Below are 12602 nucleotides of genomic sequence, written 5' to 3'. Positions count from 1 at the left end.
CAATTTCATCCTTCCATCTTCTACAAAAAAAAAAAAAAGATCCACGAGAAAACAAGAGATCATTCCATCTGAAGTTAAACTGAGACTGCTCCTCCATCTCTCGTAATTGCTCTAGGAGATTGTTTCTCCGAAAGCAACCTGTTTTGATCACTAGTGGGGCTGTCTCTCACGGTCACAGGTTCTAAACATTAAGTCGGATTTGAGGGCAAATCCTTTTGAAGGAGGAGGGGATGATGTGACCTTGTTCAGCAACAAGCCAATGTCGTATAATATATCAATCTGACGGTAATTCAGAGACTGTCAATCATGCAAAAGGATACGACCAGCCAAGGAATTCTGCGAACACAATTTCCCAAATTCGGTCAACAGTCTTGGTCTTTGGTCAAGTCAATATTCCTAGTCAAGTCTACATAGTTTTAAGAGCTTTATAGTTTCAAGGATGACTAGATTATTTAATTCTACATATTGCCTATTATATAAAGACTTGCTTTGTATTGTTTTTATTCATTCAACCCTTTTAATAAAAATCTACTTTTTAAATTTGTTGAATCCTTTGTTCTTTAGAACATCGTAATGCTACGAGAGTGATCTCTGTAAGCATGGTCTTGTTCACTAGTGGGGCTGTTGCAGCAAGTATATGGGATAGGGCAAAGATTCAATCAACACGAGATTGTTTCCTTGACGTCTTCGATCGTAAACTCATCAAAGTTTATAAGCAAAGGCGCTTTGCAGAGAAGAAAGTCTCTAAAACTTTTATTAATCAAAAACCGAGTATAGAAGAACACAAACGTTCTCTATATATATTAGTCTAACTATAACACCAAAAAGGAAAAGCACTTATCTAAATAAAAGACGTATAGAATTGGAATATTACTCCAAACCTTATTGTAATAATAAAAGGAAATAAAACCAAAGACCAAAACGTAACTTGTAATCCACGCAAAGATGTGCTACATCAGGTCGCCCCAGGTGAAGAAAAATCCGACCTCGAATTTGCTACATCGTCATCCCCATGATACGGAGTAAGGTGTTTGACATTGAAGACATCAGCAGTCTTCATATCTGGCGGAAGACGTAGCCTATAGGCGTTTGCATTAATCTTCTCAACAATTTCCAAAGGCCCAATCTTTCTTGGCTTCAACTTATTATACATACCGGGAGGGAATCTGTCTTTAGTGAGCACAGCCCAGACTTTATTTCCAACCTCAAAATGAAGTTCACGACGATGAACATCAACATCAGATTTGTATTTTGACGTAGCTGTCTCTAAATTGGCGCGAACTGTTTCATGAAGCTCCACAAAAGCTTCTACCATGTCACACGCACGCCCATGAAAACGAGTTTTATCAGGAGCAAGAGCCAAATCCAACGGACCCCGAGGTACATTGCCAAAGACAATGCGAAAAGGACTGAAACCGGTGCTTCTATTACTGGCATGGTTGTGTGCGAACTCGGCCTGACACAAGATTGAATCCCACGTTTTGATATTGTCTCCTACAAGACAACGCAGCAAATCACCCAAAGCTCGATTAGTAACCTCTGTCTGGCCGTCGGTTTGAGGATGGTACGCAGAGCTCATGTCTAAGCTTGTGCGCAAGAGTTTCCAAAGGGACCTCCAAAAATGACTCAAGAAACGTGAATCCCTATCAGAAACAACAGACTGCGGCAAACCATGAAGTTTATATATCTCTTGAAAGAAAAGAGTAGCCACCTGTGTTGCATCGGTCGTCTTTTTACAAGCTACAAAGCGAGCCATTTTGGAAAAACGATCAACAACCACCATGATAGAATCATGACCACGCTGTGTTCGTGGCAATCCAAGAACGAAATCGACGCTTATATCAGACCACGGCTGCGTAGGTATAGGCAATGGTAAATACAAACCCGCATTAGAAGCATGACCCTTAGCAGCTTGGCAAATGCCACAACACAAGACGTACCGTTCCACATCTCTTCGCAAGGAAGGCCAAAAATAAGAAGAAGTTACTAGGTGAAGTGTACGATCGCGGCCCACATGACCCTCACCGTGCAACTGTTTAATGATCTGTAACTGGAGACTACACTCTGGAATACACAAGCGAATCCCTCGAAAAAGAAAACCCTCCAACACAAAATAATCCGGACAACGACCTTCAACTGCATCCATCCAGAACTTGCCAAAGAAACTGTCGGTGGGATACAGGTCAGGAAGAACAGAGAACCCAGGTACCGAAGTATGGAGAGTCGAGAGAAGTGATTGTCGACGACTAAGCGCATCAGCGACCTTATTAAGGACACCCGCTTTGTGTTTAATAACAAAGGTGAACTGTTGAAGGTAAGCAAACCAGGAAGCATGTCTGGCGGAGACTTTGTCTTGCGACCCCATGTGTTTCAAGGCGTCATGGTCTGTGAACAAGACGAATTCGCGGTGAAAAAGATAGTGCCTCCAGTGCTTTACCGCTTGAATCACAGCATAAAGTTCGACGTCGTATGTACTGTATCTCCCACGAGCTCCTGCAATTTTTTCACTGAAGAAAGCTATCGGCTTGCCTTGCTGACTTAAGACTGCACCGATACCATGCTTTGAAGCATCAGAGTGGAGCTCAAACGAGACAGAGAAGTTAGGCAAAGCCAGAACAGGAGCCGAAGTTAATTTTGTCTTGATGAGCTGAAAAGCTTGTTCTGCTGCAGGTGACCATACAAATTTTGGGAGCTTGATACAGTCAGTTATCGGAGCCATTATACTACTGAAATGAGCAACAAATCTTCTGTAAAACGAAGCCAGGCCGTGAAAACTACGCACATCAGTGACTGTTTTTGGTATTGGCCAATTACGAATGGCATCCACTTTAGAAGTATCAACTTCAAGACCACGATCAGAGATAATATAGCCCAAAAATAATACCTCAGCGACACCAAACGAGCATTTTTTTGTGGCTGCAAACAATTTTTCGCGACGCAGAACGAGCAAGACAGCACGCAAGAGCTCGAGATGATCGTCTAGGGATGTGCTGAAAATTAGAATGTCGTCGAAATAGACAACCACAAACTTGCCAATGAACGGACGGAGTGCCTGATTCATCACCCGCATAAACGTACTCGGTGCATTAGAGAGGCCAAAAGGCATTACCAGCCACTCGAAAAGACCTTCCCGCGTTTTGAAAGCCGTTTTCCACTCATCACCAGGACGAACTCGAATCTGATGGTAACCACTTTTTAAATCCAGTTTTGTAAAGATTGAAGCAGTGCCGATTTGGTCCAGTAAGTCATCAAGCCGTGGTATAGGAAAGCGGTACCGAATAGTGATTTTGTTGATCGCACGACTATCTACACACATCCGCCACGACCCATCTTTCTTTGGGATTAACAAAGCAGGTACAGCGCACGGGCTAAGACTCTCGCGGACATAACCTTTAGAGAGTAAGTCTTCCACTTGTCTGCAAAGTTCATCATGCTCTTGCGGACTCATTCTATAGTGTGGTCGGTTGGGAAGAGGTGAATGAGGAGCTAAATCAATGCAATGTTGTATGTCTCTTAGGGGAGGCAAACCCGCAGGAAGATCATCAGGGAATACATCCATAAACTCTTGTACTACTGGCTCAAAGCTGGGAGGAACTGTTAGTGTCGCACAGTTCTTAGGTTGTGATGCCATGAGAACAAACAAGAAGTCCGATCCGCGAAGCTCTTCCTCAAACTTCGATTGTGAAAGCATGAGAACTGGTCGGTCTGAAACTGTAGCCGTATGGTGAGCTGCAGGTGTAATACGAGTGTCAGGGGGCGAGGCGATGTCTTTTGAAGGCAGTAGCGTTATCTTTTTTGACTCAAACATAAATGAATAAGTGTTATTGAACCCATCATGTGTTGTTTGTCGATCAAATTGCCAAGGACGCCCCAAAAGAAGATGGCACGCATCCATAGGAACCACATCACAACAGACCAGATCACGGTAACTCGAACCTATTGAGAACGGGACTTTGCATCGTTTAGAGATACGAATATCTGTTTGTGTGTTTAACCACGCCAGCTTGTATGGTGTAGGGTGAGGTTCAGCGAACAGGGCCAGTTTCGCAACAGCTTCTTCTGATATCACATTGGTGCAGCTGCCTGAGTCAATCATGAAACGACAAACTTTCCCTCGGATTGTATAAGAAGAACGGAAAATATTGGATCTCAACCAAGACTCCTCGATGCCTGGAGGACTAAGTAAGTTGCGACGAATTACTAGCAGGTGACCCGTATCTCCACTGACTTGTTCCTCTGTAATATCTGTCGTCGTGTCGATAACTTCGTCATCATCATAGACGACCTCATCGTTGGATAAAAACACTCGTTTAGGACAATTCTGTTGGCGATGACCAATTTCTCCACAATTAAAGCACTTGAAAGTTGGAGTTTTAAACGGGGGTTGAGTGCCTGCAGAGTTAGTGTGTCCCGCTGGACGTTGTTGATTATCCTTTGTGCTTGCCTCTGCAGTAGACGAATTAGACTGCTCTCCTGAAACAGCAGTACGTGTTCGAGCACTTGAAGATGACCAAGAACTCTGTGACGATTTTAAGTTCTGCTCAATTAAGATTGCTCGTTGATGAGCTTCAGAAACCGAGTTTGGGTTAAATAAGAGTAGATGGTTCTGTATTTGCAGTCTCAAGCCACCAATGAATCTTGAAACCAGTTGATCCTGCGTTTCGAGAAGAGTGTTTCGAGCAAGGACGGTGAAAAATTCCGAAGCGTATTCATCAACCGTTTTACTTCCCTGTCTAAGATTCTGCAATTGATTGTACATTGTCCTCGTATAATTATAAGGGAGAAACGCTTTACGCAAGAGACGTTTTAGTTTGTCCCATGAGTTCACACGTTCTTTCCCTGCTCGACCTCGTTGTTCTTTCACTTGTTGCCACCAGGCTGACGCCCTTCCTTTGAACCGAGTTGCGACTAGGGGAACTCGCATCACATCAGGCACCTGTTTGAACGTCAGGAGCTCTTCCACCGAACTGATCCAATCGAGCAGTTCATTAGGTTTTAAGCTACCGTTAAATTCTGGCAGATCAAGTCGAAAACCAGAGTCCCAGCTGCGATGTTCACCCCGAGGAGCGGCTATCACATCACGATGTTGGGGTAAAACTCGCTGCTCTTGCAGTCCCGCAAAAGGGTTGTCATCAACGAGATCGTCATCATCTTCCTCAGCAAGGTTTTGTTCATGGCGATTGTGACCCTGTGGAGCTGGAGGACGCGCTTCTAACACCGTTCGCATCGCTGTTTCTATAGAGACTTGCAAAGTCTCACGAAATTCACGGCGAAGATCAGCCATAGCGTCTCGCATAGCTTCTGCTTGGTCATCAAGTTGCTTCTGAATATCCTTCTTAGGCGGCGTGATTAGGATCCTTTGTCTCTGATACCAACTGTTGCAGCAAGTATATGGGATAGGGCAAAGATTCAATCAACACGAGATTGTTTCCTTGACGTCTTCGATCGTAAACTCATCAAAGTTTATAAGCAAAGGCGATTTGCAGAGAAGAAAGTCTCTAAAACTTTTATTAATCAAAAACCGAGTATAGAAGAACACAAACGTTCTCTATATATATTAGTCTAACTATAACACCAAAAACGAAAAGCACTTATCTAAATAAAAGACGTAAAGAATTGGAATATTACTCCAAACCTTATTGTAATAATAAAAGGAAATAAAACCAAAGACCAAAACGAAACTTGTAATCCACGCAAAGATGTGCTACATCAGGGGCTGCCTCTCACGGACTAAGACCAACCCAGCAAGTATCTGGCCTTCTGCAGCCTTATACTGAAAAACCATAGATCCACCTTTCCTTTGATCCATCTTTGGGTCAAAACTTATCCTTTTCACCAACCTTCGAGTGCATTCCTTGGGAGATTTTCTATTACTACCACCTTCAACCTCGGCGAGTAGAATGTAATCATCGAACCGCTTTGGTTTTCTGATGTTACGACCATGTCTTGATGTTACATGCTGGTCTAGGTTTGCAACATTGTTCTCTGCTACTTGCTCTTGTTCACCTGCATCTACAACTTCTTATTCTTCATTATTGTTTTGCTCTTCATGGTGTTGGTGATCTTGATACTCATCACCATCTCCTTCTTCTGTAACATCGATATGAGGACGCTTGAATGATCCTGTTTCTTCGTCCACATTTGTTGATAGTGTATACGATGCGGGAAGATGTCTAGTTACACCGTTTTCTTCACAATAACGAATGAACTCAGAAGATGTGAACTCTCCTCCTCTATCGTTGCGAAAAGTTTTGAGTTTTAGCTTCGTTTGATTCTCCATATACTCCTTGAACATTTTGAACCGATCGAACGCTTCACTCTTCTCTCTTAGCAGCATCGTCCACATATATCTTGAGTAATCATCAATTTAGACGAATACATATCTATTGTTTTCTGGTTTGATGGTGATATCGGACCGCACAAGTAACCATGTACCAACTCCAATGCGTGTGATGCTCGATACTTTGCTTTAGGCGGGAAAGGCTTCCAAGTTTGCTTCTCAACTAAGCAGGCACTGCACACATATTTCTTGTGTATCACCTGAGGCATCCCTACTACCATCTCCTTGTCTACCATATTCTTCATGACTCCAAATTTCACATGCCCTAGCCGCTCATGCCATGTCCATGTAACATCAGTTTCTTGTATTTGAAGACACTCTGGAAATTCAACCTCCACTGGCGTCTTGTACAATCGGTTTGGTTGCCTTGCGACTTGTACTAATAGCCTTCCACGGGGATCTTTCAGCATCAGTAAGTCTTCTTTCATATTAACCTCACAAACCATCTCGGTTGCTTGTCCAAGACTTATGAGATTGTGTTTAAGACTTGGGATGTAGTAGATATATTTGAGTGCTCTTCTCTCCCCTGTTTCCCAACGAAAGTAATCACACCTCTCCCGACAATTTTGACGTATGAAACATCGCCAAATTTGACTTTGCCTTTGATGCTCTCGTCTAGGTTTGAGAAGAACTCTCTCTTGCCTGTCATATGTTTACTTGCACCATTGTCAAGGTACCATATACTCGTATTTCCATCACACTCGTCCAACCTCTTAAGGAACACTCTCTCTTCGTTGAGGAATACAACTTCGTGCATATATAATGCATCTGATTCTTGTGTTTCCGTTAGGTTAGCTTCTTCTTTTGGTCGTCTAGGACAATGTGACACGAAGTGCCCCATCTTGTCGCCTCTCCAACATTTAACTTTAGAGTAGTCCTTCTTTGTCGTGTCCGAAGCTTCTCCTCCTTTGTTATGACCATCAGAACCATTAGACCTTCCTCGTCCTCTTCCTCTTCCACCATAACTTCTACCTCTGCCTCTTCCTCGCGAGTTGTTATGGCTTCCACGACCTTGTGTATCATTCTTCACAAACATTAGCTTCGATTGATCTTCATCTTGGATTTCTTCTTTTATGCCTTTTTTCGAAATCCTTCAATCTCCGAACAATATCTTCGAACCCCGTTGAATTTAGATCCAGCACTTGTTCCCACAAAGCTATGATGTGAATGAACTTCGTTCTTGGAAGTCCCTTCAGAAACTTCTTTAACATCTTCGATTCTTCCATTATCTCTCCTAACGCGGCTGCTCTCGATGCTAAGCCTAAACTTTTTCCTGCGTAGTCATCCACCGTCTGTGTCTGTCATCTTCAGTTTGTCGAACTCAGACATCAAAGTATGTAACCTTGCTTCTCTCACGCGATCAGCACCCAGGTTACGGCATTTGATAGCTTCCAAAATCTTCTTCAATGTATCATGTTCTCCTATCTGAAGTATTAGCACTTCCGGGACTGATTGAAAGATTAGAGCAATCGCCATATTGTTCTTCTTTGCATCATCGCTCCCTGGATCAATCGTATCCCAAACATCGTATAAACGAAGCATCACTTTCATTCGCATCGACCATACGGTGTAGTTGGTCGATGATAGCATCGGACATCGTATGTCCTTCTTCATCTCAAGACCTTTATCACGTCCTTGAGAATTGTTATTGTCTCCCATGTTTTGATCGAGTTACAACTCCTCTTGTAAACGATCTTCGAAACCTGGAGCTCTGATACCAATTAAAGTTGCACAAACAGAAGGATTATAAGAACCTCTCTTCTTATAGATTTAGAAACTCTCTCAAAACTAAACCTTTCAATGTGTTTCTCTTGATGGAACATCTCTCCATGAGAACTCTTTATATAGGAAGAAGCTACATCTTTTCCTAAGGGCGAAACTACATCTTTTCCTAATAATAATATGGAAACATTCCTAAGCTCGATATGTTTTTTTTTCTTAACCCATCAAACTTCACTTTAATGAGTTAACTTGCTCCTCAAGTTAATTGGAATTATCCAACACAAACCCTAAGAGCCGACTACAACGGCCAGAAACCCGCACCTAACATGCGTCGACACTCCAACACCTTGCATAAACCCATCAAGACCGGAGCTTTCTTACAGAAAAAGATGATCTCTAGAGGCCACAAGATTCAGAGCGCCGAACGAGGCAGAGAGAGTGAGAGTCTCCGCGAAGTAGTAAAGAGAAAAAGAGCAGAAGGGAGAGAAAGGGAAGCCTCCGGTACGCGCCGTCCCTGCCGGAGCAAAACAAGTTTAGATAATCGCCCCTAGAGAGAAATAGGGAGGAGAAGCTTGTAACTGTTTTCTTGATCCTTGATCATGTTGGAAGGGTTTTGATACAAAGATGTAGGTATCTTGGCGAACATTCAGAAATTTATACGAAAGCTTTGGTTTTTTCAGGTTATGTGTTAGTATGGATTTTTTCTAACCAAAAGTTGATGGAGAACACATGATTTGCATTAGAGAAATGTCAATTACATGGAAAGAAAATAATTGATTGAATGTTAAGGCTACATTTCAAAATTCAGCGTTAAATTCAGTTTTAGTGTTATACTTTTTCACTATATGGCAAATATATGTGCTTATGAAATAATTTATAGTTTGGAAATTTTGTGTATTGGTAATCTCTAATGTTTATTAATGAAGTTTGTTTGTTTGCCGTAATTTTTTGTAAAATATCAATGATATTTTGTTACTGTATAATATTTTTTAAAGTTTTTAATATTTTGCATTGTTTATACAACTATCTCTAAATTTAAATGTTATATGAAAGTTAAGTAGTGTTTGTGTTGCACAAAAAAAAGGAATGTATAGTGTTTGATATTTTAATTTATAATTTTATATGGATTGTCGCTTGTTAAGAATGAAATGCCACGTTGCCACATAGTTGCAAACAAAGAACAAAAAAATGTGGTTGACCTTAGCCAGCGAATAGAACATTATCCAGAAATCTAACATTTCCACCAATCCTTCACTTCCTTGGCGATCCAAACAAACACAAGAAAATGCAAGAAAATCTCCATCTCTGAGTACACTCTTTCTCTAGAAAATGGAGACCATTCTCTCTCCTCGTTGTCTATCTCCTCCTCTCATTCCAAAACTATCATCTTCTCATCAATCCAAACATGCTACTTCTTCTTCTTTGGCTCTCTCGAATCACACCGTCTCGGGCCCGAAACACCTTTCCACTCGGTTTAGTGCTAAACCAGAATCTTGGTTAACAGATGCAAAGCAAGGACTAGCTGCTCTATCTCTTTCTCTGGCTCTTACTTTCTCACCTGTTGGCACTGCCTTAGCCTCTGAGTTCAATATTCTCAACGATGGTCCACCCAAAGAAACTTACGTTGTGGACGACGCTGGTGTTCTTAGTCGAGTTACGAGATCAGATCTGAAGAAACTCTTGTCTGATCTTGAATACAGAAAGAAACTCCGACTCAATTTCATCACTGTCCGGAAGCTCACTGTGAGTTTCGTTTTATAATATAAAAAATTATTTGTGTGAACAGAAAGTTGAACCGAAACTGGTTTGCGTAAATTGCAGAGTAAAGCAGATGCGTTTGAGTATGCAGACCAGGTTCTGGAGAAATGGTATCCTTCGATTGAAGAAGGCAACAATAAGGGTATTGTTGTTTTGATTACTAGCCAGAAGGAAGGGGCAATTACTGGTGGTCCTGCCTTCATTGAAGCTGTAGGTGAAAAGATTCTTGATGCTACCGTCTCGGAAAATCTTCCCGGTACGTTTTCCTCCCGGTCTGGTATAGAGTATGTCGCACTGTTAGAATTTCAGTATAGAGCTGCTGAGACTAAGGGTCTTTCTATCTTGATCTTGGTTTTGATTGGGTTTAGAAATAATAGTACCTAAAATTTTACCCATTATTTTTAGTCTCGGTCGTTTGTACTGGACGTGATGAGTTTTTATATGATGGTACAGTACTAGCCACAGACGAAAAATACAATGAGGCAATATACAGCAGTGCAAAACGGTTGGTTGCAGCAATAGACGGTCTCCCAGACCCCGGTGGTCCAGAAGTGAAGGATAACAAGAGAGAATCAAATTTCAAAACGAAAGAAGAAACCGAAGAGAAGAGAGGACAGTTCAGTCTTGTCGTTGGAGGTTTGCTTGTAATTGCCTTTGTTGTTCCCATGGCTCAGTACTATGCTTATGTATCCAAGAAGTAGTGTCTTGGCTCACTTTCGTATATACCAAACTTGGCCAGGTCATAATATTGCTACCAACCCGGTTGAATCATGATTTGTTTTTGTTATGGTTTATTGGTATATCGGTTTATTTGAGCAATATATTTAAGTACACAATATGACAACAAAAACGAAATAATGAATGAAACCAACCAATAGGAACATCATTTTAATTTTATGCTTAGAAGAAATGGCATTCGATTTGACAACGGTGGGTCGGAATACTTCCCGGTTAAAATTTGATTTCAAACGAAATGGTTTGCGGGCTTCAGTATAATTCATTCCCAATTTACGAACTCAGAACTATGTTGCATGTTTTGGTCGTTACAGCTTTAGTTTGTCCATATGAAATGCGGCTATCGTAATTTTGTGGCGCTCCTCCGACTCCGCAACATACCATTATTAGATTTTCGAAACCTGCAACAGAAGAAACTTGTTGCTAAACCAAAATAACAAACATTTTTCAATGAATAACAAATTTCAAATTCACACTAAAAACAAAATAATTCTTACTGAATAGGGAATATTTAGCAATGAGACTGAATTTGATAGAGAAGATATCAATGTAATTACATTTAAAGTAAATAAATGAGCTTGAAATTTGTTGAAATACTTCTCTACAGTCTTAATAAAGGATCATTCAGCCTATTATCTTGTATAGTATCAGAGCTATCTTAAACCTAAACGCGCCATCAAACTCTTTTCAAAATTTTCTTTGATTCATCATGTTAGGCGACTCAAAATCACCGGCTCTTAGCAATGAAATAGCATACCACGGAGTTTCTGAAACCAGTAGCAAAAAGAAACGGTTGTAGTTGAGCATACAAGTTTCAGGACGTATAGAGCTTTACGCATCTTGCATATATTTTTTTTGAATGAATGTTAAATTATATTCATCAAAAAGACCTGTTTACAACTAGCGCACCTTTATGTAAAACCTATTTCTTCCCCCCTTTACAAATCCAGATTATAACCCCAGGCAAAGTTTTTTCCTATTTACAATCTAGCACCAAACCAATACTGCAAAATCCCTTGCATTCCTTTGCCACCTTTAATTCTCATCAGACTTAGCTTATTACGAACTCCTTTCTCAACCAACTTCTGTAGAGCTGACAATGGCAATGGCTTATCATCATGTTTGATCTTATTTCTTTTCCTCCATAACGCATAGACCGCAGCTTGAAATGCATATCTAACGCAGAAGAGTTTCTTTCTTTCCATAGACTGATCTGTGATCAAGATTACTATCGCATTCCAATCATTTGTGTAAGCACTACCCAACATCCCTTTCACAAGGAATTCCCACAGCTGAGAAGAGAAGGAACAACCAAAGAAGAGATGATTCTTTGTTTCAGGAGCACACTTACACAGGACACACGTTTCATCAACCCCTCTACTCCAACTTGAAATTCTGTCCATAGTTGATAACCTATTCAACATCGCAAGCCACACTATGAACGAGAACTTAGGAGTTGCATGCGCAAACCAGACACTTCTTGACCAACTACACTGAGTAAAATTCACTCTCAGTAACCTCCAAGTCTCGTTAGTTGAGAAACTAGCTTTATATCCCGACCCCCTACGCCACATACTCATATCCTCAGTAGATGGACAATGCTTATCCTTTAGCTCTGTTATTTCTGCTTCAATTTCATTCAAAATTCCAGCACGATGCATGCGCCTTTTACGCACATTCATCACAGCCTCCTCAACCGTTGCACCTCTCCTAATCCCCATATCAATGATACCACGATCACCCAAAATGTCAATAAGTACTCCTCTATCCGCCCATCTATCATATCAGAACGAGATGTGCCGACCATTTCCCACTGCTATTTTGTAAAAAGATCTTGCCACCTCTCTCAGTTTAAGCATCTTCTTCCACATCCAAGATCCCATTTGAGTGTTTTTCTTCACCTCCCAAAAGCTTTTCTGTTTCAGTAGCTTAATCTTAATCCATTTTCCCCACAGAGATACCCCAGTTAGCATTCTCCATATGAGTTTTAACCCATACACAATGTTTACTTCCTTCAACGGTCGAATACCCAACCCACCTTCATTCT

General features: G+C 41.2%; 3 protein-coding genes across 3 annotated transcripts; 1 reads left to right on the top strand and 2 right to left on the bottom strand.

The window, feature by feature from the left end:
* Positions 1-6806: 6806 nt before the first annotated feature.
* On the bottom strand, positions 6807-7999 carry LOC103845178. Its single transcript, XM_009122015.2, has 3 exons — positions 7683-7999; positions 7460-7613; positions 6807-7364 (listed from the first exon to the last, which is right to left on the bottom strand). The coding sequence occupies exons 1-3, from the start codon at positions 7997-7999 to the stop codon at positions 6807-6809; spliced, it is 1029 nt and encodes a 342-aa protein (XP_009120263.2).
* Positions 8000-9292: 1293 nt separating this feature from the next.
* LOC103844487 (UPF0603 protein At1g54780, chloroplastic) lies at positions 9293-10641 on the top strand. The gene is made up of 3 exons (XM_009121274.3): positions 9293-9805; positions 9884-10076; positions 10274-10641. The coding sequence occupies exons 1-3, from the start codon at positions 9392-9394 to the stop codon at positions 10519-10521; spliced, it is 855 nt and encodes a 284-aa protein (XP_009119522.1). The 5' UTR covers positions 9293-9391; the 3' UTR covers positions 10522-10641.
* Positions 10642-11535: 894 nt separating this feature from the next.
* On the bottom strand, positions 11536-12276 carry LOC103845189. Its single transcript, XM_009122027.1, has one exon. It carries the CDS (start codon positions 12274-12276, stop codon positions 11536-11538), a length of 741 nt encoding a protein of 246 aa, XP_009120275.1.
* Between the last annotated feature and the right edge of the window lie 326 nt (positions 12277-12602).

Source organism: Brassica rapa, chromosome A01 (assembly GCF_000309985.2).
Source record: "Brassica rapa cultivar Chiifu-401-42 chromosome A01, CAAS_Brap_v3.01, whole genome shotgun sequence".
In the NCBI taxonomy this organism is placed as follows: Eukaryota; Viridiplantae; Streptophyta; class Magnoliopsida; order Brassicales; family Brassicaceae; genus Brassica; species Brassica rapa.
Note: the sequence above shows the minus strand (reverse complement) of the source record. Positions and strands in the feature narration are given on the sequence as shown.

Coding starts and splice junctions, on each gene's coding strand:
- LOC103845178 (XM_009122015.2), bottom strand. CDS start 7,999: ATGGGAGACAATAACAATTCTCAAGGACGTGATAAAGGTCTTGAGATG. Junction 7,614..7,682: donor GATCGCGTGAGAGAAGCAAG/GTTACATACTTT, acceptor ATGACTACGCAG/GAAAAAGTTTAGGCTTAGCA. Junction 7,365..7,459: donor CTGGATCTAAATTCAACGGG/GTTCGAAGATAT, acceptor ATGTTTGTGAAG/AATGATACACAAGGTCGTGG.
- LOC103844487 (XM_009121274.3), top strand. CDS start 9,392: ATGGAGACCATTCTCTCTCCTCGTTGTCTATCTCCTCCTCTCATTCCA. Junction 9,806..9,883: donor TCACTGTCCGGAAGCTCACT/GTGAGTTTCGTT, acceptor CGTAAATTGCAG/AGTAAAGCAGATGCGTTTGA. Junction 10,077..10,273: donor CGTCTCGGAAAATCTTCCCG/GTACGTTTTCCT, acceptor ATGATGGTACAG/TACTAGCCACAGACGAAAAA.
- LOC103845189 (XM_009122027.1), bottom strand. CDS start 12,276: ATGGGGATTAGGAGAGGTGCAACGGTTGAGGAGGCTGTGATGAATGTG.